The sequence below is a fragment of the Corvus kubaryi genome, unplaced genomic scaffold (genome assembly GCF_017639235.1).
Source record: "Corvus kubaryi isolate FWS band 111438036 unplaced genomic scaffold, C.kubaryi_AGA036_p1.0 37394, whole genome shotgun sequence".
Lineage (NCBI taxonomy): Eukaryota > Metazoa > Chordata > Aves > Passeriformes > Corvidae > Corvus > Corvus kubaryi.
In genome coordinates, this window is record NW_024581133.1 from 2,181,582 (window position 1) to 2,207,391 (window position 25,810).

The following is a 25,810-nucleotide window of genomic DNA, read 5'->3' on the forward strand; positions in this document are numbered from 1 at the left end:
GGGGGGACCCCGGGAGGGGACTGAGGGCACGGGGGGGACCCCGGGAGGGCACCGGGCTCGAGCGCTGCACGGCTCGTCCCGCGGGCGGCTCTGCCCCGCCGCAGGTGTGCGTGGCTCTGGTGGCATCGCTGCAGCGCTCCTCGCTGCGCTAGAGAGGGAAATCCACCGGAGCTCGAGTCCGCGGACGTCCCGCGGCCTGAGGAAGGGAAAGGTGTCAGGATGTGTAACAGTTTTGCACTTAATTTTCAGAAAATGGGACGCGTTGCGTCCTCTCGTCTTTATCGGAGTTTCCTGAAGGATTTTTCACGCCGCAGGAGAGGAAGGATGGAGGAATCGTTATCTACTTCATAATTATACTGTACATGTTTCTGGCCGTGTCCATTGTGTGCGATGATTACTTCCTACCTTCCCTAGAGATCATCAGTGAATGTAAGTGGCATCCTGATCTTTTTCCTGTAAAACTGAGCAGTTTGGCATAAAACATTCTCTTTTAAAAAGCTTCAAAGTTAAAAGTGTTCTGAAAGAAAACTGAACAAGTTTCATTTTCCATGCACGGATGTGTCCATACAATATTTAATTTGATACACACTATCAATATTTTATTGAAAAAAACCTACTCTGATTACACTGCACAGGTATTCATTTAATATTTGCTTTTTTCTGCCTGGAGGAAAATCCTTAAGAATCCTCAATATTAACTAAACTGACAATTTAAGTTTGGGTTGCATGGTATTATGTCGAGGTAACTGTTAAAGAAATAAAAAAGGAGGGATGGTGGTGTGTGGAACCAAAACAAGAAACCAAAACTCTTCCTAGAGTTTGTTTTTCTTTGAAAGTAGTGAACAAGTATCAGGATGAGCTACTGCTAACTTATTAAAGGTATGACACAGGAGGGACAGGAATTCTATGGTTCTAAGAAACCCAACCAACCTGCAACAATTCCCCTGCCTTCAGCAGACCACTGAAGTAAAGAGATGGTCTTGGCAGGGAGTTTAGCTTTTCAATGCCAAGAATTAACAAAATTCCCTAGGGAAACTCATCCCTGAACTGGAAAACACTCTCCAAATCAGAACACTTACAGAAAATGTAAGATTAAACACTGCCATAAGAGCTGGTGTTCTGTTTATTGATGATAAATAAGCATTTGTCAGACTTTTGCCATGGTCAGTCATACGTCCCTGTTCTTTGTGTGCAGGACTTGAGCCACAGAATGAGTCACATTTCAGGAAGAGTCAACTTGCCAGAACAAAAATCTCATTTCTCTGAAGCAAGACACAGGCTCTTATACTGTCCATACAAAATGAAAATTTGATTTTTAAGATCACAGCACTGATTTGAATTTAACTAGTGTTTCTGGTATGTGAAGACACTGTAGTACAGATTTCCCTGGAAGATCAGTAGACTTGATGTGGATCATGTAACAATATCACACTACAGTCCATGGAATTTCCCCACAATTATTACCCATATGAAACATAGTTAAATCCTGCATACAAAGGCTGATTTTACAAGAGATTTAAACTAATTTCTGTAATGAAGTTAGAAATAAACTAGCCCAATAGATAAGACTAATTTCATTATTTTATGAATCTCAAATAAATGCATTGACTGTATGAAAATAAAGTTTATTCTATTAAACCATAGTAGTATCTAGGATAATGTACTAATGCAAGTAAAGGGTACAGACTACTGAAGTATCAGTTTTTTTAAGCAATTCTTTTTGCTCTATCCTCAGGCCTTGGCCTCTCACAGGATGTTGCTGGAGCAACTTTTATGGCTGCTGGAAGCTCTGCTCCAGAGCTTGTCACTGCTTTTCTAGGTAAGAGATGTGTTTTGACTCCTTGTAATTTAGAATTCTTTTCTTTGTATGCCAAACAGAACCATACCAGAGAGTAATTTTCCTTACAGGAGCTTTTGTGACAAAGGGAGATATCGGCGTCAGCACCATCCTTGGATCAGCAATATATAATCTTCTTGGTATTTCTGCAGCTTGTGGGCTGTTTTCCAGTGTGGTATGTATCAACTTTGGTAGTTCTGCTCCCAAGACCCAAACAGTTATCCTTTCTCGTTTGCCAACAAAAGCCAAGAGAGACTTACTATGACAACTGCCAAGTTTATTATTTAGTAGCAAAACCAGCATGTAATCAGTTTTAAGATAACTTGCTATGAAAGTTTTTAAAAACACTAACTTGTTAAATATCATACTTAAGTCATTCCTAAGAATCTTTAATTTTTACATAATATAGAAACAACATATTGATGCAGCATTTACAGCACTTAGTGAAAGTATTACAGAGAGGTTTAAGAAAAGTACATGACTGATCTGCAGGTTTCGAGGCTATCCTGTTGGCCGCTGTTCAGAGACTGTCTGGCCTACACCATCAGTGCAGCAGCGGTCCTTGCGATGATATCTGACAACAGAATTTACTGGTAAGAGCACAAGTAGTGTTGAATTCATGTTGACTGGAGATTTGTGAGACTGCTTTTCAAAACAAACAAAAATCCCCAAGCCCCAAACTTCAAGTAGCCTGAACTGCCATTCACTAACAGAAATAAACATCCTGTTGGCTTTAAAAAACTTAAAAAGTTACAATGCTTGTAAAGATTATTACCTAAACATTCAAACTCTGCATATTTATGAAGTTTGATCTGCATAGGTTTGTCTGTACAGACTTCACAATTTCTATCACAACTGTTCTGGCATAGCAGTTAAGTGTTCAGCATTTACTCCTTTTGAGCCTTTCCTTTCATAGCAGCATTGCTCAGAAAAACACTTGTCTGCCAGAAGGAGATCATGAGTTTCTGATGTTTTAACTCTTCCATCAACACTGAAACTCCTGTTATCTCAACAAGACAGTCAGGTCCAGCATTAAGTCTCTTGAAGTTTATAATTTAAGCAGGACATGAAGACTCAATTTTGCATCAGGAAAACGTTCAATCAATAAGATCCCCTGAAAAACATGCAGCTATACAATACACAGACAAGATTCTGCAGGGGAGGGGAGTTAATCAAACTGCTGAAAGACATGGGGACACTCACAAACTTCCATGACATTAGCCATACAATTGCAAATAGATGCTTTTGTGTGTTCTCCTTTTGCTACTCATGCAAATTTTCTCTCTCTCTCCTTATGCCAACCATCGGGTTCTTTTATACTACATGTTATATAAAACTTATTTTTCATTCTAGGTATGAAAGTGCATCCCTATTACTAATATATGGGTGTTATGTTCTGGTGCTATGTTTTGACATTAAAATCAACCAATACCTCATGAAAAAGTTCAGTCCCTGCTGTACGTGTTTTACAAAAGCTGTGGAAGAGAATGCGGAGCAGCAGCCACTGGTTGGCTGGAGGGAAGAGAGTGGACCTCTAATTCGTCAACAGTCAAGAACAGACAGCGGAATTTTTCAAGATGAGCTGGACTACTCTCAACTTTCAACAAGCTTACACGGGCTCGATGACATCTCTGAAGGTATAAGTATTATTACAGCTGTCTCTAGCACTCCACATGCCTGTCTGCATCAAATCTGATCAAGAGCAGACTCTGAGATAGCATTAAGATTTTGCTCACAAAAGAACTCCAGCCTAGTATTTAAGTAGATCATTTTTCTAACCTGGAATATAACCTTCAGCAAAATCAGAGTGGTGGTTTTCATATGAAGTTAGCTGCTAGAGGAATGCAAGAATTTGTGTTGTATTAGAACTTCAGTCTTTGCTATGTATATTTGAAACTTCTCAGCAACACTGCTTGTAAAATGTATTATCACCTGAAAGCCACACCAGTACTGTACTAATATACACAGTTTTCTTACGACAGTGGAAGGTTCATAGCCCAAAATATGCATGCTATCAGAAGTAAAGGGATAGCTGTGATGTGGCCACAGGTCATGTTTCTTCTTAGGCAAAAAACAGCAGTTGGTACTTAGTCTTGGTAAATGTTATGGGTAAACCTTTATAAAGAAATTCATTTTCATCCACATAAGCTCTCTTACTGGTGAACATTTTACTCATAGAATACTAGGTTGGAACGGAATCTCAAGGATCATCTGGTCCAACCTTCCCTGGCAAAAGCATGGTCCCAGATGGGCCAGCACCTGTTCAGCTGAATCTTAGAAGTGTCCAGCATTGGGGAATCCACCACTTCCTGGGAAGATTATTCTACTGGTGATTATTCTCATTGCAAAAAAACGGTTTTCTTGTGTACAAGCAGAGTCTCCCCAGAAGTAACTTCATTTCAGAATTTTGTCCAGAGAGATGTAGATACAGGGTAATACTACAGCTGAAACTTGAGGAAGTAGTATTTTTCACCTTTTTTCAGTATTCTCACAAGTAGAGGACAGTAATATACTGTATGTTATGGATTCAAACTTAATACTACAATTTAAAAGTTACTTTTTCTTCAATAGATCATCCAAATGTCTTCACCATGCCTGAAGCAGATATGAAGAGAATTTTGTGGGTGTTATCCCTTCCTATTATTACACTACTCTATTTAACTATACCAGATTGCAGAAGACAGTTTTGGAGGAACTGGTTCATGGTGACATTTTTAATTTCAGCAGCATGGATTTCTGCAATAACTTATGTTCTTGTATGGATGGTAACAATAGCAGGTAGGTACCTAAAGTGTTGTTGCTATACCAGTCAAGAATCACTGAAAAAGTTGTGAGGTTTCCCTGTGAGGTTTCCCTTTCCATAAGCAACAGTCAGTTTAGCAACTCAGACTGTGCTGTAAAAAAAGGTAACAAAGAAAAACAACAGAAATTTATGTTTGACTGCTTAGTTTGCCACCCTCTTCTATCCAATAATGGAACACTTTAGAATTTAGCTGCTTCACACTGCTTACCATCACATGAATGAGAACTTTATGTAGCTACAAAAAACCCAATCTATTTTTAAAAACAGAGAGTTTCATTGAACTGCTTCATTAAGCAAAACAATTAAACACACAGCAATAAACTTGTCATGCTGAAGGCTGACAAACATGAAATCCACTAAGACTGGAATTAGAGGTCAAGGTTTTTGGAAAGGATATGTTATTTCTACACCTGTGTTTTTCAGGAACGTTATAGTAAGAGATTTGGCATTAAATTAACTGCCAAAAAACGTCTCAAATGTGTTTATTAAACATTTTTGGGGTATGTATATGTAGACCTCTTACAAATCTGCATCATAAAGTGAAGCAGTCAAAGGACTGCGTGTAAGTGAGAGAAGGGGTAATAACTTGTATGTAAAAGCCTTCTCCTAAAAGTACTTCGAGGTATTAAAGTGCTCCTCACTTCATTGTTCCTCCAGTCAGCTTGAAAGACATCCAGTTTTCCATTTTAAGAACAAGCAGAAAACAAAACTAAAACTCTACAGAAATTTTTCAAAGCTTGCCATTTTCACATTATAGCTTACTAATCCTACTCAAGCATTCTACTAGTTCAGACATGAATAACTCCTTGTTCAGTGCAGAAACAGACCTTACACATTTGGTGAACCTTTGAGAAATTACTAGTAGATCGCTGGATATTATACCCACCATGTTAACCCCTTGGTCAAATAGTTTTCCACTTGTACCTAAAGAGCAAGGGTTCACTGTCTGGATGCTAGAAGCCTTTGAAACAGGATTCAAGTCAACATTATTGCTGTTCTACAAGACAAAGCATTAATTCTTATGAAAGAAGGTATGGTGGAGATTCAGAGAGTGTATTAGTTCACTTTCAAGAGTCATCACAGGTAGTGCTGGGGTCTTTGGCCCACTACTCCTAGGTAAATTATATTCTATTAACATGTTAAAACACTACAAGTTACACACACATTATATTCAAGTCCAGGCTCTCATGAAGGTTGACTCAAAGGTTCTATCATTGCATAATCAGCCTACCAGAATGTCACAAAGGTACCATAGCTGGGGACTACACTGGGATGGTCAAGAACAAAACCTAACTCAGTACACCTTTCTGTTGCTGGCAAAAAAATTTGACTACTTATAGCAACACATTGCTACTGATACACAAAATTAACTAAAGCCTAGAAAAATAAGACTATTCTGTCTTTATGGTCAGTTGCCAGAAAAAAAATAAACCCCTACACATTAAATAGAAGATAAATCTATCTAATAAAAAGAAAAATTAGATTCTCCTGAGTTTATATTCTGTCTTATAACCTTCAGAGGGCTAGAAACTAATGTTGGGTACATAAGGCTGGTTCATTCATATTTCACCTTGGTTTGAACCATTATTTTCCAGCCTGAATGGTTTATAAAAGCTGATTTGTTGGTCCCTCATCCTACAAATCTTTTAGGAGTGATGGAAGGATAAAGGGAGTACAAATTCTGCAACAGGATCATGTTAGTCCCTCTGAAACCAACAAACAGTTTCAAACATAAATTTACTGGGCTGCTCTAGACTAAGCTGGTAAGTAATAGACAAGCACTGCTGACCTAGCTTAGAGTACTGCCTCTTATTTAAATAAAATTGCTCTTATTAAATGTGTCAAGATATTTCAAATAAGAAGTCAATATTTTTTATTGCTGAAATCTAAGATACTTTTTAGTGAACAAAAAAGTTTAAGAAAAATTAATTAATTCATACCTTGACTAGAGGTATCAAATACTTCAGTATACTGATGCTTCTGAATGGTACAACTGCTAAAACGGTTTTGAAGAATCCCTGTCTTTTAAGTTAGAAATTATTATGGTTACAGGACATTTGGGGCTAAGAAAAATAGAGAGTAGGGGAAAATAAGCTGCCCTTCTAATAACAGTTTAAAACTTTTTTTAATTTAAATGAGTATTTACCTAAAGGAACTCACACTTCTAAGGGGTTACTTGTACTTACAAGTCATATAAAAATTTCTGCACATTGATTCTTCCAAGTCACTTTCTAGTTGGAGTGAAATGGTAAAGGCATGTAATTGAGACAGTATTCTCATAATATCTTAATGACTGTCCTGCCCAAGAAAATTAATGTGCTTTTTCCCTTGCCCCTGAGGGGATTGAAGAGGGTAATTTTAAGAGTTATTGCTTCATGAGACTTTTGAACACTAACAAGGAGATGCCCACAACCTTAAGAAAGACTACAGTATTTTCTAGAAGTTGGGGGGGGGAAGAGTAGTAATTTGTTACATATTTAAACTTCTATTTATCTGTAAGAAAAAAATCCTAATTGCTATTGTCTTGACCACTGGAGACTTGAAGAACAAACAAAGGATATTTCTTTGTTGTTACTCTTTGTTTTAACTGCTTTGTGGTTCAGTCACCTCACATGTAGTCAAGTTAGCTGACACATTCCATTCGAAATTACTGTATGATTACTGATTCTTTCTCCAGCAAACAAAGTCCAAAGCACTTTCTTTGGATAAAACCTAACCAAAACCACACTTGCATTTTCTACTGTTTTTTCTCAACTGCAGGTGAAACACTGGGAATCCCAGAGTCAGTAATGGGTCTCACATTACTCGCAGCAGGAACAAGTGTACCAGATACAGTTGCAAGTGTGCTGGTGGCTCGAAAAGGTAAAGATTTTAGTACTTAGGTTCATGCCAATGGATGTGTTTAAAAGGTACTAGGAAAAGAAAATTCTATTTTGATAAATTCAAGGAGTAACCTCAAAATTTGGGCTCCAGATTCTAGAGCTTAAGTTTACTAAAAATAAATAAATAGCTTACCTGAAAAAGCTGTGGCTGAGACATTTAAAAACTTCTCAGAGTATCTCAGAGAAGTATTCTACGTTGGTTTATTTGTTGTTGATCAAGTATTACAGTTTTACTGCAGAACACAACTGTAGGTCTCGGTATTTTAAACATAACTGGACTTTATAGTAGCCTGTCTAGCTTAATTTTAAGTGCAACTGTGCAGATGCTGGTGATTTAGGGAGACTTTTTATGGTTGGTACCCAAAACCATGTTCTGTTGAATCATGACTATGGTTCTTTTGATGCAAAATCTGAAAGGGGTGTGCTCTGTGAGAAACTGAGGGCTGGCAGTCTGTTCCTCCAAAACAGTTTGGCAATTTCATGTGATACAATTAAGCCAACTTATTTGTATTTCTTCTTTTACAGGAAATGGAGATATGGCTATGTCTAACATTGTAGGATCCAATGTATTTGATATGCTCTGTTTGGGAATACCCTGGTTTATAAAATCTGCCTTCATAAATACATCAGGACCCATAGAAGTGAACAGCAATGGTCTGACATACACAGCCATTTCTCTTATCTGTTCTGTTGTTTTTATTTTTCTGGCAGTTCACCTGAATGGCTGGAAAATAGATAAAAGATTGGGAACAATTTGTCTTGTCCTGTACTTAGTATTTACTGTATTATCAATTTTATATGAACTTGGCATCATAGGAAACAATCCTACAAGGGTCTGTGGTAACTAGCTTTAATCAGTGATTATGCTGATGAAAAAAATAAAAGCAGGAGAAAAAGATCAGTTTCTTCATTTAGTCAAAATAAAATTTTAAAAAAAAACAACTCCAAACTCCCATTGGGCTCTAAATCTTATATACAGAACTAAGTCATGTCATTAAAGTAATATTAAGTAGAACAAAAACATCACAGCCTAATTGGAGCCCTTTCTTTTAGAGTCAAGAATTACAGTATGACTACAACACACATATAAAACCGAAATTCTGAAAAAGACATCTACTTTTTACATTACACGGTTGATACACACTGGAGGGGAAAAATAAAAATCAGAAAACACTAAATAAATCCCACTATGCAATCTGGAGATTAACAGAGAAAATGGCTTATTTTATTAAAAACAGTATAACCATTCATTTAAACTGAATGACTAGAGACACTTGGCCTAATTTTCCAAAGGCACTGAGCATCCAAAGCATCCACAGTCTATAGGGACCTGCAGGTGCTCAGTGCCTCTAAAAAAACAACAAAAATCAGGCAAATTGTCTTTAAAAACCAAACATAGTAAGATTCAGTTAACAAGTATCACAGTATATTAAACACTATACTGTTAAAGGCTGGTGGGATTTAAAAGTTCCTTTTTACAGCTTTTGTAAGCATACAATGTTACTAAAAATGACTTACTAAGATAGAGAAGCTAAACAGACATAGGAATGTTCCTGAACACACAGTTTTAAATTATGCATTGCGATCCAAGCGGACATCAATTTCTCTGCCACTGATTTTTATGCCGTTCATTATCCTACAGGCCTTTTCAGCAGATTCTGGTGAGTCAAATCTGACTGTTCCACAGCCCTTTGATTTTCCATTCTCCATTTTTATTTCTGCAAACATTACATGACCTGAATAAATAAGTTAAACAGCAGTTATTTCAAGTCCTCAGTGTACTAACAACTTAAAGAACTCAGAAGTGATAAAAAAACATTTTTAAGTATAATCTAGGGGAACGTATGAAATTGGCACTTTCAGACTGATGGTACATTCACTCATTCAGGCAAGGTGACACAAACAGCAGTAAAGAATCCAAATCCAGATCAGCTATCTCGAATCTTTCCTTGCCATCAGCATAAGATGAAGTATGCCTGTATTTGACCTCAAGTTTGAAACAAAGTGCCCTATAAGACTCAGGGAAAGGTTCGTGTTTCATTTACAGACACTGACAGAAGTGGGAATATTGACAGGGATTAACTGAACTGTAGCTTAATCCAGTCCACCATATTCATCACAAAAACATACCAAGCAAGTGTCACAATCAAACAATTTTGTTAAGAAGCTGTAGAGCAAAATTAAAACCTTTAAAACAACAGTTACCAGGCTGGGAGTGGCAGAAAAGTAGCAGGCACTCTTCAATTCCTGCTGATTTGCCTTGAGGCTGGACACTCAACTCACAAGGAAATACTTCTATAAAGATGTCTTGCTACCTCTGAGAATGTTCGCTTCCCTGAAGCTAATGAGTTTTTGCTTATGGTATGTTGTAGCACACCCCTCCTGAGCCCCAGAATGTCACTAGGAACAAAAAACTTTTCCCTAAAATACAAAGCCTTTTATTTTAAAATATCATGTAAGACTGGCCTTTCACTGAAAGAAATCGAACCCTGGGAGACGGAGTCTTTGTAATTCCTTACGATACTGACATGAACACAATCTGTTGCTTATAATTCTTAAAAGCAATTTAATATAATTACTATGTCTGTTAGCTGACAGAGAGATAATGAGAAAAAAATTCTAAACTATCTGAAAGTTGCCCAGGAGGCTGAGACTTAAAAAAAGAAAGAACCTGTTGTGCTATATCCTCCATCTACAAAAAAAAAATCAACACCTTACAATTTTTCATAGTTGAACTGTGAGTTCTAATTTATATCAAATCTGTAAACAGCTGTATGATGACTACCTTATGTATCAGTAGTATGTTTTAAATTATTTATCTTTTCTGTCTATCCAAAATAAGAAGTCATCCTGTAATTCAGTTAAAGCTCTCTGTTCTGAAAATGCATTTTCAAAACATGTCACGTATTTCTACACCCAAGCTTTATTTTTTACTTATTTCTGTGAAAAGACCAACTTTTCTGAATTAGATAAAAACAATTATTGAATATTTGTAGCAAACCGTTATTTCTTAAGATAAAGGGGAACATTACAGCCTGCAAATATGCTAATCAGGATCATCTACCTGCATAAAATAACCTGAGTGCTACATTGGCAAAATTACTAACTCTGATTCAATGCAGCACCATTTCTGGAAGTAATGCATGACCTGGACAGACCCAGGCTCCTGCACGTATTTATCTGAAAAGAAACACTACATTATTATACTCTTACTGGCCAGGGAATATGTCAAAAAAAGAAAAATTTCAAAGAGTAATTTTATTAATGGAATAGGTTAAAGTTTATAGCAAGGGAGCACTTAGAGTCAACACAGCCCATACTGTACCTTGGTCTTGTGTTCTGTCATGCCTAAAAATTATTTATATAACTCAAGAAAGCTGGGTGAAATAAGAAAGATTAAGCTAGCCAGACTCTTCTACAGAGTCAGTCTTCGTGTTGTTATCTAATAAACACCACGTAACACATGAAGTCCATGGAGATGAGCAGGGGTAAGGTTCATATACATACCACATTGACTGAATTTCTCCTTCAGCTTCTGCCAGGTCAAGTCAAAAGGAAGCTAGAATAAAAAAGAATTATGGGTAACAAAATACTACAATGAGAAAAAGAGCATATAATCAAACATACACACAAAATAAGCTTGTGGTTTCTATATATTTAATTGCTTACATTTCTCACAAATATCTGGTTGCCTTTAGAGCCTAATCTCTCCCTCATGCCACTTCCCATCGGGCCAGGCACAAATCCTCGATCGATGTCCATGTTCCTGTCCAGGCCTCCACCCATGGCTGGTCCCATTCGATCAAAACCAGAACCCATCCGATCCATTCCCATTCCTCCAGCCATATTGTTCATACCACCCATTCCACCACCTACACAGAGAAAGAAATGAAGGATAAAATAAAATCCCCTTTTAGTAATAAACACACAAGTAATTTGGTATGAAATAAAGTTCTTGTGTCAGGAGAAGACTAACTTTATTAAAACTGCTGTAATATAAACAATAACTTTTATACATGCACAGTGATTTATCGAGTAGCACGGCTAGTATTTTAAGACAAAGTATTACAAGAAACAGAGTGTCAGTTCTAAAATAAAAGTAAAACCAAACTGCATCAAGCTATTAGTCATACCATCTAATGTAGCAAAATGTTGAACACAAGACTTCAGATTTAAAGGCTGTCTTGTTTAATTAATAAAAATATGATACCCTGTACCACAAAGATCAAATAAATACCTGTGGCAATCCTAAGATACAGGTAATTTCACTAGATACACTATTGTTTATTTGGCTTCCTGCATTTACATTCAGCTTTACTTAATGCAGTCAATACCCACACTTAATTACAAAATCTTCCAGAGAAGGCATTTTTTTGCCGAGAACAGAAGTTACTGCAAGTACTGTAAAGAGCATGAACTTTCCTATGTGTCATGGTTTAAGCCCAGATAAAAAGTACATACATGGAATAAAATACATTAATTTATTTCGTATAAATAACTAAGAGCAATAACATTCAAATACTATAATATTTCTGGATTCATAATTAAAAATTATTGTACAGTAAAACTATCAAGATCATTCATGAAGGACCCTCTCTTTAAGCCTTATGGCTTTTAAGATTGGCACTAGCAAGATTTTAGCTTCTCATCTGCCCTAGCCTGAGAACTCAGACAATTGCTGCAACACAAATTCAGTATTAGAGCTTTGCACAAAATTAAACTGGGTGATAATCTGAAATTCAAAGCTGATTTTTACTTCAATGATGACAGATTACTGAGGTTCAGGTTCATGAAGTTTACTCAAATATCTCTGCCTGTCTTTTTTCTGAAACACAAGTTTACTTTAATCACTTCTCCCTCCAAACTAGAAGTTGAAACCATTCCAAATCTAAGATGAAGGGAAAGACAGTATTAGCTAGTTTTCCTCTGAACTTTTCCCTCGACAAAACAGCTTTGAAAACTGTTAGACTTGTCACATGCAACAGAGTTCTACTTCCATCAACGGCAAGACACTACACTACAGCAAGTCCCTCTGATACAAGTAGGTGTACACCGTATTGTTACATTGCCTATGCATTTATGTTCCATTGAAACAAGTTAACCTACTCATTCCAGATCTTACTGGGCCCATGCTAGGTGCTCCCATTCCTCCTGCAAAAACACCAATCATTGCACCACCTAAACAGAGAAAAATAATGAAGTGACATACACTGAAACCACCAGTTAATGAAAAAAACAAAGCACACACTAATGAAGTGCACTGATCTCAACATTACCTGGAAATACTTTTATATAGGGCACTTTAATGTGTGCCTTTATTATACAAACTAAATAGGAACATCTAGTAAGTAAAATCAGTTCCTCCTTTTCTACTATGGGATTTAAGCTACTCTGATTTCTTTCTAGCTTTTCTCCCCTCTGACAGTCTGCCAGTAGCACAAACATGGTAAAACTAAATGAGCCATTTCCCACGTCGGGAAGAACAACCTCAAAACTCAAGACTTTATCTTATATGAACTACATAGTATAAAAAGTCAACAATTCTGCTGTAAATCAAACATCCTCAATTTCACTCTGCTACTATAGCCCAATCAAAGACACCTTCCTTGATTTCAAGGTTACTAAAACCAAATGCCTTCACAGTATTTCTTTTTAAGATACCATTAACCTAAATATTGTAACAGGAGTACATTAGGGCCTTCCCTGATCAAACACAGTAGCTATTAAAAGTCCCTACAATTTCCTTCCATTATTTAAGGTTAAGCAGGGAATCTCTAAGCTTAGTTCTCAGGACACTATTCAAATGGTAAGATCACTGACAGATTGTAAATTGAAGCTTGCTGGATCTACTGAATGAAAGACACCCACAACAGTCTCACAGTGGCCATGTTCATGCATTTCAAAACCAACATGTAACCAGAACACTCAAAAGCCTACTGCTTGCAGAAACATTTATCACTGAAGTGGCCTTGCATTTTCATTCAGGAAACAGATGTTTATGCAAGTATCCAGAGTGAAAGCATACGCTTGATTTCTAAGACATTCATTCCAAGGCATTAAGACTAGTTCAAAGGACAAGCTTACTACGTTCTTACCTCTTCCATACAATTATCAGTATTGAAGAGAAGCACAGAACAGTTACTCTTTGCTATGACTTGCCTCAACTAATAAAATTTTTAAAAAAAGAAACCAATCAACTTTTAGCCCAGATGACCCTTATGCTCTTAGGAGTTCTTCTCTTGCAAGGAGGTGAATTAAGGGAACGGAGAAGTACAAGAAACAGGGAGGAGGAAGAAAAGCCATTTCCTATAGTGCATTTCGTGTTCAGTTTTGGGCCCCTTACAACAAGAAAGACATCGAGGTGCTGGAGTGTGTCCAGAAAAGGGCAACAAAGCTGATCAAGGCTCTAGAGTACAAGCCTCATGAGGAATGGCTGAGGGAGCTGGGGTGTTCAACCTGGAGAAAAGGAGACTCAGGGAGGACACCTTTCTGCTCTCTGTAACTACCTGAAAGGAGGTTGCAGAGACGTTGGGGGTCAGTCCCTTCTGCCAAGTAACAAGCCATAGAACAAGACGAAATAGCCTCAAGTTAAACCAGGGAGGTTTAGATTGGGTATTAGGAAAAACTGCTTCACAGAAAGAGTTGTCAATCATACAAACAGGCTGACCAATGAAGTGGTGAAGTCACCATCTCTGAAGGGATTTAAGACGTGTACATGTGGCTCTTGGTGACCTGGTTTACTGGTGGACTTGGCAGTGTTGGGTTTAAGGCTGGATTTGGTGATCTTTTCCAATTGAAATGATTCTGATTCATCCAGGTAACAGCATAGTAACAAAGGGCAAGAAGGCTCTACTATTGAGCACTTCCACGCCTCTGAAGATAGAAGAGTAACTCATTCGAGGGCACCCCACTGTCAACAAGACATCACCTATAAACAAAATAATGCTGGCTCAGCCACAGAAGAGGCCAACAAATACCACTCTGAACTGTATGAGCTCAGAAGGCAGGACGAAAACTGAGGGTACCAAAATTCAGCACTCCTGTCCAATGCTACCTGATTTGCAGTAAAAACAATACTACAGCATGCATTTGCGAAACGGGCTCGTGGAAGTTACAAAGGCTGTACATGGACAGCTTGTTCAGGATTATCAGAAACATATATTCAACATCCCAAAGATTTAATACCCCACAAATTAAACAGTATGAAGGTAAATGCTTTCCTCAAATAGTTATTCCGTTTCTATTTTACCTCCACACCTGAACCTCTGCCTTAAGTGGTGGCTGTAATGAACACTCAGATGACATCCTTACAGTAATGACTGGGGAAGAAGGGACAGAAGAAGATGACCAAATGAAACCAGGTTTCCTCTTCTTCTAGCAAAACTCTTCCAATACTATGTCACAGAAAATTTAACAGTTACCATACCCATCCTTCCAAAAGACTCTCCAAAACCACGGTTCAATGCCATGTCACCACGACCAAATTCTCTTTCCATGTTTGCTCCCATTCCACCACGGAACATTTCTGTAGAGAACAAAGCAAAAACCCAGGAATATTCTGTCATTTACTTCTAAGTTGATGCTCCTACAACACTTGTTTCACAGCTGCTTGTTTAAATAGAAGTGAGTCTAACACACAAGTCACAGGCACCTATTACACACTCAACGCTCCTCCCAGTTCCTAGACCTCCACTCACACAACTACCTCCTTTGAACTCATCTATATTACCAACCCCTAAACGGAGAGCTTTTAATAAATAAATATTAGCAAACTAGTAAGTGTACAGGAACCGTGTTCAACTACCTCCCATTCGGTTGACTCCAAATCCTCCCATGTTAGGCATTCCTTCCATTCCACGAAAGCCAGGAAGTCCTATAAAATAAGGAAAAGCGTTTTCTATACAGTATTAAAGAAATACTTAATGCAAAAAACTTCATTGCACGTACCGCCTCCCATTCTACTCATTCCACCAAATCCTGGGCCGTCTATTCCCATACCTTTAAATCAAAAAGATAAACAACACTTAGTACATCCTAATGGATTTTTAAAAATTCAGACACAATTAAAATCTCAAAAGCACACTATACAATGCATGCTTTGTCAAAAGTCTGTCATTCTTCCAAATACAGACATGACAATTGTAAACTTATAGCTCTGTACAACTTAAAAATGAAGAACACGGATTCACCTCCTGGACCCATGCTCCCCATTCCGCCACCCATGCTCAGCTGTGTTGCACTGATGGGCTGTCCACCTGGTCCAAGTCCCATACCAATGCCACCAAGACCACCTCAAAAACAAAAAAAGAAGTATGATCAGAAGAGAGACTCTCCTCTGTATCATAGAGACCACAGTAAGCAAAGTACTACTAAATTGTGCCAAAACATGGATCACCATATATTAAGTGCAAGGAGTAGAAAATCGAGCGTGCACTCACGAGGTAATTGTGCGCTTTTGCTGTCCACAACACGGAAGTCTTCATGAGGAACTGATTTGTCATCCTGATAAAAAACAAGATATTATGCTATGATCCTGTCAAGGTTTTGCAGAGACATATAAAGAAATGAAAGCACCTTACCATTTTTACATGCATGGGTCTATCAAACAGGAATTGCCCATTGAACATAGCTGAAGAAATGCAAGTCAAGGAATCTTACGAAGGCAATTTAACTACTTATGAAGAATCAATCTAATAACTTATTTTATTTCTGTACAATTACTGTGAGTCTTATCTTTCCCTATCTTATCTTTAGAAACCCAATTCAAGGGCCAGAAGATGCAATACAAGCTGCTAGGTACATTAGTTTCACAACTGTCACACTCCCAGATATTTTAATTCTGTTCAACATCATCAGGAACGTTTAGAATTTAGTAGTAAATTCAGTCATTACAAATGTAATCTGCACAGTATTACACTCTAGTCCCTATATGGTAGCTACAAGGCAAATAAGCACCATTTGCAAAACTACGCTGTCAGAACCATTAAAGACTAATCAATATTTGATCAATTATTTTTCAAAACCAAGGATACATATTGCTTGAACAGCTTCAATTGCTTGTTCAAAGGTAACTGTTCCCATTCCTCGACTCTTGCCATCTTTATCTTCTTTGATGTCTGCACGCTTCACAGTTCCAGCAATGCTGAATACCTCCTTCAGTTTCTTCCAGCCAACTTTGAAGTCAAGCTTAAACACAGAAATACATCAGAGATTTCAGTGCACATCTCTGTTCTGCCATTACATTTGGAAGAGATTTTCTGCATTGCTGTTAACTTTTCATTGATGAGATGCTTGATAATTGTAAATAGTTGAGATTTTGTAATATACACACACTGCATCACAGTCCAAAAAGTCAACTATTTATTCTATGTACATGTATTTTACTTTAATTAACATACTAGCATTGAGAAAGGCAGCTGTACTTCCACGAGACCTCATATAAATACAGTAGCTTTTTGTGCTAATAAAGAACTCAAACCATTATATCTGTTGGAACTTTATTATGTTAGTCTAAAGTAACCAGCAAGATAAACTAAAGAATATATTTAATAAAAAAGAAATGCAGTTGTAAATAGATAGTGAAAAGATGTATAAAATATTTTTGAATCAACAAATGACTGTGCAGTAATTAAAAGGGCATGTCAGTCTCGAGAGTTTAATGTATCTTTCCATGTCCAAAATCTGAACACATGTCCAACATTTTCAATTGGATATACTAATTGTGAACTAATTTCCAGTCTCCTCTTTATATTAAAACTGAACTACACAGGTAAAAGATGTCTTAGAAAGATCAAACATTAAAGTTATAACATACAGTTTTAAGCTTACATTGGCAACAAAAATTGTGGATCCAAGCCTGCCTGCTTGCAAATTACTGATAACCTCAGGAGGAATGTTGGGGTTATTGAGAATAGAAGGTGGTAAATTCATCATTCCAGGTGCTGCATCAGGTCCATGTCCTCCTGGGAACTGTCCTCCTCCCCGCTGGAGTGCCCTCCGAGCATGTTCCCCTTCAGGATCCTGAGAAGGGCACAAATAAAGCCACTTAACGATCAACAACAGGACTGGCAACAAACAAAATGGTACTACTTGAAATTCTGCACAAACCCATCAAAATTATCAACTAATAAATATGCTTGTCCATGTCAGAGGGATCAAGAACTGAATTAGCATGGAGACCTTATTGCCTCACCTCTAGAGGTGGGTCCTTTCAGATGAGAGTTGAGGCATATTGGCAAAGCACTTGTTGAGGAAGCGTGCACTGCCACTTCACATGCTGTACCTAGCCTATGGACAAGTAGAAAAGATTTCAAGCTAAAGGACTGTCAGTCTAGCACTTTCCTCCAAGAATTGAATTAATTTAATTAGGTGGTGGTTTTGTATTATTTATTAATACCATTATTAAAATTGTAACAGGACAAGAACTGCATCAGACACCATCATATACTACAGCACTACAGTAGAAATGTTGACATTATTTCACTTCCCAGACAGCACAACTTCTCTATTTCCAGCCCCCTTTTTGCACATTTGTACTGGTTTAATAATTAGCCCGTTCTGTGTCATATTTTGAAGCAGGTAAGCAATGTAAACATAGAATTACTTAGTTTGGAAAAGACCTGATGATGCTAAGGTAAGAATATGAAGTTGTTTTAACAAAAAACATCATTCGATTATTTTGACTTTAGGACACGCTTTTTGTCAGTTTACTTAGCATAAAATCCAACCTTCTGCAACCCAACAGGCAGTTCAGCACATTATGAAAATTTCACAAAAAATGAAATTGGAAATTACACATCTAAGATTCTCAGAACACTGCATGGTCATCTCAGCAGCTTTAGTATCTTCACTATTTCAAATTCAGAACAGCAGCAATGAACATACCTCTTTAATATTCAGGGGTCTTCCACTAAGATCATATTTGTTCATAGTGTCTAATGCCTTCTTAACAAATTCTTCATCTTTGAATTCAACCACACTTAGAAAGAGACCAAAACATTTAGAGTATTAAAATAAAGTTTAAAATGCCAAAACTAATAGAATGTTTGGATAGCAGTGTGCTTCTACACACATAAAAAAAGAAACTTACCCACAACCCTATATCCACGAGATTTGTCATCATATGTAAAGAGAAAACAAGCAAAAAAACAAGAAGTCAGTCAGCACATATGATAGAGCAATGAAGATTCCAGTTAAAGATCCCAGCTCACTGTTAAGTAACTATACAAGTTATTTTCAGCTTCAAAATCCATAGTACATGCTCTTTAGTGGTAGCCAATCTGAATTTCTCCTACTTTCTTAACATACATACCTTTCAAATGCAAGAGAATACACTGTCTCTTACACTCTTTGAGTCAAACCAGAATTGGAAAAATGCCACACAGATCCATGTAAGGACAATTGGGAAGAGGAGGTGGGAGGGAAAGGGTGGAAAGAATATGACCCCAAAACATAACCAAAAACCAATCAAGACACTCATCATGTCATTAAAAGCTGTCCACTAACTACAAAATTCACATCTACCTACATCAAGTACACCAGTACAATGAACAAGCAGTCTGCATACCTCTTCAGTACTACAGCATAATTGAGAAATTACCTTATAAGAAAATAACCTTATTGACTGCACCAGAATCCTTCTAATAAAGCAAAGAGTTGAGGATTTCTTTAAGTATAGCAAAGCTGACAGCATGCTTTAGTTTTAACAAGTTTAAAGAAAGTAATTTACAACAATTGATACAACCTCAGTTGAGACTCAAACCTGCATTTCTCACGTTCTCACTGCAGGTTTGGAGCTGCTATTGGCCAAACTTTTGACTATTATTAAGAAGACAGAGGAGCTTTAACAATCTTCACTATTAGTGCCTCATTGCAGGCACTCTGTTGGCTACCAACCATCTCCATCCATTTAGTTTTAAGAAATACATTAACCCAGTGTTTAAAAGTACCAACCCTGCAAAGCTGTGAAATCAGGCACTTCACCCAGTATACTCTTAGCTAACATTTTATACTTATTGGCCCCAAGAAGAGAATACTATGCTAACAAAATTTAAATAAAATGATTGGTTTATTGAACGTCCTTTATATGAAACAGATTTGTACCAAGACAAAGGTGCTGGCTAAAAAGAAGAATTAAGTAAATGCCATTTGTTAACGTTTACAGAAGTACTTTGCCCCTTACAACCAGCTAGTGTGAGTTGCATGAAGGTGTCAGACTACTTCTAATACAGAATCCTCAAGGCTACCTTAATGAAAATCAGTGTAAAAATGAAACTTACTTTCCAATAACTGGTACAGGTATTATACAAAAATAAAACTGCTGAGGAACTTTTAAACCTCTAGCAGATTGTTGCCCACGGCACTTACCCTTGATTTTCCTTCAGCATCCTTAAACAGCTCCACGTATGTAACCTCACCAACTACATAAGACATACAAAGGGAAAATACCAAGAGACAATGCATTTAAACACCAGTATCTTTCTTTACTGTGCCCCTGTGCACAAGTCTACAGAGAATCACCTATTATTCACCAACAATCAAAACCAGACCAACATACCTCCTGTCAATGGCTATATAATTTAGCTAGTTTTCAGAAATATGCAGCAGCCACATTCTCAAAAGCTAAAAACAAACAACTATATTTAACCTAATTCATACTACAGATCATATTTTGGCCAGTATGATATAGTTGGTGAACAAATTCAGATATACACAGTCCCTTAACCTAACAAATGAAACGTCAACGTTCACTGAAAAGTGTTACATTTATCATCCTACTCACAACACCTGTTTTAAGGTGACTTTCTACCTGAATATCTTCAATCAAAAGTTTGCCTTCAATAATAACCAAATTTACACATCAAATATTTCACAACAAGCGACTCACTTTCTAAAGTAGGAAGTTTCAGTAAATAAACCAATCAAATAGTCACGTCACCTTACAACAGATAAACCAGCAGTTACAGAAGGGGGGTCTGGCATTTTTCACAGCCTAAAAGCCAAGTGTGCTTTGCATTACTTTTGAAGAATCAATTTTTCAAGGAAAACACAGAACTAACTTTTTACAAAATCCATATATTATCATTATTTTACCCCAAATTTAATATAAAATTTTTGGGGTAGTCAGATTTCTCTATCAGAGCTGCAACAATAGTAACAAGCTTTTAATACAAAGCTCCAGACAAACAGTCATGGCAGTAGTGACAATGCAGACCAAGTTAATGCCACAGCCAGATTCCACCAAAGAAATACAAAACAACTTTTGAAAGACATCCCTTATTATTCAGGTTAACACACTTGATGTGTTGCTTAAATACAATAGCCCTTAGGGAAAAAAAAATCTACAAGAACTACAACTAGACAAAACACAATCTCTTTAAGAACTCATGAGGTCATGCATATACTCTCTACTGTCACACCAGAATGGCAGAAGATTGTGAGCACTTCATTTACCCAGCCTACCCTGCAATGCAATTGTCTCGGATGAAAGAGGGGGAAGGGAGATAGATGTACCAAGTAAAGGCCAAAACAAAAAGAGTCAAATCAAATCTGTGTGGCTCAAAGGACACTTCCGTTGCATTTAAGCCCTCTCCGTGTCTGTACGAAGTGTATTATAAGGAGCGAGTTACCTTTCTCTCTCATCAGGTCTTTAATAGCTTGCCATTTCATGTCATATGGGATGTTGCTAATAAAAACTCTATTGCGATTAACAGCCTTCTTGTCTCCAGAGCCTGCATTCTTCTCCTTTGCATAGGGGTGGAATCTATTCTTGTTTCCAAGAGAAGGGATTGCCTTCGGTTTTGCAACGTACTTCTCTTTCACAGGTGCTTTCCCTTCTTTTGCTGTCTCATCATTATCCCTACATTAAAAAATAAAAATCCAAACAAAAACACTATTAGTCTTGTGTTGGATCATTAGATTATCATACTTCCTACCTATATAACTGACTATCTCCTATGCTACTGGAACTCCCAGGATGTCAAATGCTGCTTTTGCAAATTAGGAAAAATAAATTCATGCTACCAGTGCAATTCCAAAATACACTGTTTTATTGAGAACAAAAAAATGTTACAATATTAAGTAAAGAAAGTACATCTTACTAATTCACATTTCATTTCACAGAATCATAGAATCCTAGAACGGTTTGGGTTGGAAAAGACCATAAAGATCATCTAATTCCAAGCCCCCTGCCATGGGGAGGGACACCTTTCACTAGGTCAGCTTACTCAGGGCTCCATCCAGCTTTTAATACTTCCAGGAATGGGGCATCCACAACTCTGGGCAACCTGTGCCAGCACATCCTGTCTGTCAAGACTCAGAAAGATGGTACTACGAAACTACTACAAATGCCAAAACAGAATGAGTGAAAAATCAGCTATAGCACCCATGCCTTGGTGCTTTGGTAATTTTCACACCACACTTGGCCAAGTTACAGGATATTCACCACAGAAGTGAGAGTAGAAACAGTCTAAGCTTTAGAGTTGAAACAGCTCAGGATGCTTCACTCAATGGAATAATAATATATCAAATCAATTCCAGTAGGTTTTGTATCAAATTATGTTTTATCTACCCCATAAACAACTTTTATTCACAATTTGTGCCAGACTGCTTTTAGACAGAAATTAAAATTCAACGAAGAACAACAAACACTTTTTCAGTTTCACTGTTTAACACTACTAGAATTTGAAAACTTGCTAAATGCATAGGAAACAGCTTATTAAGCCATGCTATGAATCTAAGGCTAATTAAGTAACCAGCTATGATCCACCAAAAACAACAAAATAGATGCCTGATCCTCAGTCTTTCAAAAATTCACCAACAGCACCAAAAATATCTTTTTAAAATCTTTTTATTTTTTAGATGAAAATGCAAGAAAATTTGCTGCTTCTCTTTTAAGGCAGCCCAAATCTCAACTTCAGTAAGACCATACACTTTTAACAGAATTAGAAGAAATATCCATAACTCTTCAGCGCTCCTGATATTGTTACTATCACAAGGTCATTTAGCATGCTAACAGAGGCTCGAGGTGCCTGAATTGTTAATCCTAAAAAGGAGAACGGCTGAACTGAAAGAATCCACTGAATAAAGCCACACAAATGTGATCCACTAAACAGATTACTTATAATCTTCAAGGACACATCACTATCTACCTAAAGAGAAACTTAAAAAGTACTTTTACACAAACGTATATTTTAAAAAGCCAGCATTAGCGTCATGAGTAAGAACAATTAGAAGGCTATGTCCTACAGGACTGACAGAAGTGAGTGATTGTGAACCCTCCTCCTCAAATTACATCACTATCTTTACTATATTTCCTACATTTCAGAAGGCTTAGGTTTTATCTCATTTAGACACTTTGGAAGGTTTCTGGTGGAAAATTAGCCAAAACAGGCATTTCAGTTTTACAACCACAACATATGGCAAAATCAGTGATTTTGATTAACTCACAAATTTTCAGCTCTCTGCACAGTTAACAAAACAGTGAGTAAGTGACAGTCCTGCACTCAAAAGCACATGCAAGGAGCTTTTCATGAAGCTAATTGTATTATCTACTCAAGCTTGGGCACTTTTCAGGGAGGAGTACATTCAAATACATCCATATTTTTGCCACGACTTTTCCCCCAATTTTGAAATAGTCATATGGTATTAACTTCACAGCCCTTGTGTTTACAAGTGGTTTAAGAGAAGATTAGCAAGTGGGAAATGCATGGATACTCCCCCGGGGCAAGTATTTGTAAAATTTAAAACATTTCAAGTCAACAACACGTTATCTGGCTCAAGCATCCTCCAACTTCCCTCTGCATCATCCCTCCTCCACACCATCCTGTCTGCGTGACAACGTAATTCTTGTATGGCTGTGTAGCGAAGTGAAATGGAGGGAACAATGCAGGCACTGGAGGCAGCCAGAGAGAAGAGGCAAAGATCAGATCAGTTCCTTCCAATCCAATCCCATTTAGAAATGCAAAACTCCTGCCCAACAAGACTCCCAGTAAAAATCTGAGTTCTTCCTTAAGTTTTAGGATTAGAGCAATGGATTCTCTTCAGCCTTTTAAGCTCTTTCCTGCTTAAAGGATTATGAAACAGCCCCTTGGTGCTCAATGCAGTGCACAGGACAAGACAGGTCTCAAATATGGAATCCACAGGCTCTGCAAGACCTGGCTGTACAAATCAGTAGAGAGCACAGAAGATACAAGCTTGGTTTAAACTTCTAAATCTGCAAAACAAAGAGACATTTCACTTAGTCTGGGAATCACAGCCAGTCTGCTGAAAATAGAGGATTAATTAAAGAAACAATCCTTCTTGCAAAACTCATCTGCCAAAACCAACATAGGCCAGTGAACAAGCCAGAGGCACAGATCCTTTTACCCTCCTCCTTGAATATTAAAAACAGTTTCAATCAAATAATACATTCAAAGCACTGTCGCATTAGTCACCTACAGACCACAGAAAAAACAGACTCAGAAATTATGAACTGCCATAATTTTCATGGGGAAAAAACTACAGTACTTTCTAGTCTCTACCTCTTGCATGAGATACACATTTCACTGATGAAATTCGTATCTGCCTCTGAAATCACAGACCATCACCATTCCTAGGATTGGAAAAAAGACATCTACAATTAGTTCTTAAAAAAAAAAGGACGTATGCTCATTGATTTGAAAGGCCAATTATACCTTCTGGGAAAAAAAAAAAAAAGCTTTCCATAAAGTTTTGGAGACAAAAGCCAAGCTTTCCACATGCAAAACTAGAAGCCTAAAAACAATAAGCACAAGATACATCAACATGAAAGCCCTAAAACTTGATTTTTTAAAACAAACTTCTACTCCTCTCAAGTGTCCATAATAAGATCAGCAGACAGAAATGGAAGAAGTTCACAGCATGTGATTCCAAAGCACATAGATCAGTTTAGCTTTGTTGTGCTGAACAGTTCCACTGCCCAATACAATAAACTAAAGGAAGTGTGCAAACTGAGCCAAGATTTCTCTCCAATTTAATGAGTGCTAAGCAAAACAAGTTAATGAAATACTTTTTTTTAAAGTAGTACATTTCATCTACACACTGACAGCTTAATCTTTTGTACACCTGTTTGGGGGAAGACGAGAAACTGTATATGAAAGAATAAGCTTTGTATCTCTGTTCCAAGAACTCCCCATCACTATCAAACTTCAAGTTGTGACTTCTACTATGCAGAATAACTGGGATTTTTCATTTGCTTGTGAGGTTTTGGAGGGAAAAGAAGACATTGTTGACAAGAGGGATACAGAGAAATTACCTAATTTCAAGAGCAGCAACCTCCAAAGACAATAAAATTTATACACCTAGAAGGGGCAAAAGGGTGACAATCTTCCTGTGAAAATTCAATTTTAATCAGTGAAATTAGGAAGTTGAGGGCCAGACTAGGGAAAAAAAACCAAATCCACAACTTCTATTTTACAGTAAAGTGAAATTTAAAGCTTGCAAACTAAACTAAATGTCACAGGGAATCAAGTAAAGGCATGAAGTACATTTTTATTTCTCCAGCTTTATATTGAAGTCGATCCCACATGCATTTTTTTAAACACAACAGTATCAGAGCAGGGCTGCTTAGAACATGTCAAAACTTCACAGACCTCAACAGCTTTGATGTACTGCAACAGTAAGTCTACTGTAAACGTATTTTCCCTCCAAGATCTGAATGAGATTGGAAGAGATATTGAAATTCCAACGATCTGAAGCCAAAACCTAGTTCATGTGAGGAGTGACAACCCTCAAAGCCTGACACCAAGAACAACCACACACACAAAGTTATTCATGGTATTGTTCCAGAGAGCTGGTAGTTCCAACTCCCTTATACTAAGTTCCTTTTAGACCTATTCTACAAGGCACAATTTTACATACTCTGTGTATGAAAACGTTACCGTTCCCAAGAAAACTTCGTTGCATGCATGAGGGGGGTTTGATTAGAAAGTACATTACTACAGGGCTGTCTTCCCATTCTCACGTAAACAAAGACTAGTTCAACGGCTTTACAAATAACATCGCTTCGGCCAGCAGCAGAAACGTAAAACGGCACCAGAAACGATGCGGAACACTGCTGGAAGAGTATCCCGTGGGAACCGGCCCGCCAGGTACCACAGCCCGGGGCTCGGAGCCCAGCCCTGCCCTGCGGGGCGGCCTCGCAGCGCCCGGCCCTCAGCGGCCGCTGACCGAGCACCGCCGCCCGCCCCGCGCCCGGGCCGCGGCGGCCCCGCCGCGGCCCGGCCGCGGGGCGGGCGGCGGTGCTCGGTCAGCGGCCGCTGAGGGCCGGGC

General features: G+C 37.7%; 2 protein-coding genes across 7 annotated transcripts in view; one reads left to right on the forward strand and one right to left on the reverse strand.

The window, feature by feature from the left end:
• Positions 1-8,442, forward strand: part of SLC24A5 (solute carrier family 24 member 5) — a 9,134-nt gene extending 692 nt beyond the window's left edge. The window contains exons 2-9 of the mRNA XM_042039087.1: positions 250-429; positions 1,736-1,819; positions 1,909-2,012; positions 2,330-2,430; positions 3,191-3,474; positions 4,409-4,615; positions 7,401-7,502; positions 8,048-8,442. Of these exons, the coding sequence (XP_041895021.1) occupies positions 363-429; positions 1,736-1,819; positions 1,909-2,012; positions 2,330-2,430; positions 3,191-3,474; positions 4,409-4,615; positions 7,401-7,502; positions 8,048-8,370 (1,272 nt within the window). The 5' untranslated portion in view covers positions 250-362 and the 3' untranslated portion in view covers positions 8,371-8,442. The remainder of the gene's footprint in view (positions 1-249; positions 430-1,735; positions 1,820-1,908; positions 2,013-2,329; positions 2,431-3,190; positions 3,475-4,408; positions 4,616-7,400; positions 7,503-8,047) is intronic.
• Positions 8,443-8,725: 283 nt separating this feature from the next.
• Positions 8,726-25,810, reverse strand: part of MYEF2 (myelin expression factor 2) — a 17,765-nt gene continuing 680 nt past the window's right edge. Inside the window, exons 2-17 of one of the 6 annotated variants that reach the window (XM_042039081.1) lie at positions 21,151-21,380; positions 19,889-19,941; positions 18,612-18,619; positions 18,407-18,500; positions 17,351-17,542; positions 16,555-16,708; positions 16,102-16,151; positions 15,961-16,024; positions 15,712-15,813; positions 15,470-15,520; positions 15,327-15,395; positions 14,949-15,047; positions 12,629-12,700; positions 11,192-11,394; positions 11,030-11,081; positions 8,726-9,258 (exon numbers count right to left, since the gene is read on the reverse strand). In XM_042039081.1, coding sequence (XP_041895015.1) covers positions 9,095-9,258; positions 11,030-11,081; positions 11,192-11,394; positions 12,629-12,700; positions 14,949-15,047; positions 15,327-15,395; positions 15,470-15,520; positions 15,712-15,813; positions 15,961-16,024; positions 16,102-16,151; positions 16,555-16,708; positions 17,351-17,542; positions 18,407-18,500; positions 18,612-18,619; positions 19,889-19,941; positions 21,151-21,380 — 1,657 coding nt within the window. In that variant the 3' untranslated portion in view covers positions 8,726-9,094. Of the gene's footprint in view, positions 9,259-11,029; positions 11,082-11,191; positions 11,395-12,628; positions 12,701-14,948; positions 15,048-15,323; positions 15,396-15,469; positions 15,521-15,711; positions 15,814-15,960; positions 16,025-16,101; positions 16,152-16,554; positions 16,709-17,350; positions 17,543-18,406; positions 18,501-18,611; positions 18,620-19,888; positions 19,942-21,150; positions 21,381-25,810 lie in introns of all 6 variants that reach the window. The other 5 variants (XM_042039083.1, XM_042039082.1, XM_042039080.1 and 2 more) reach the window with 5 other exon arrangements.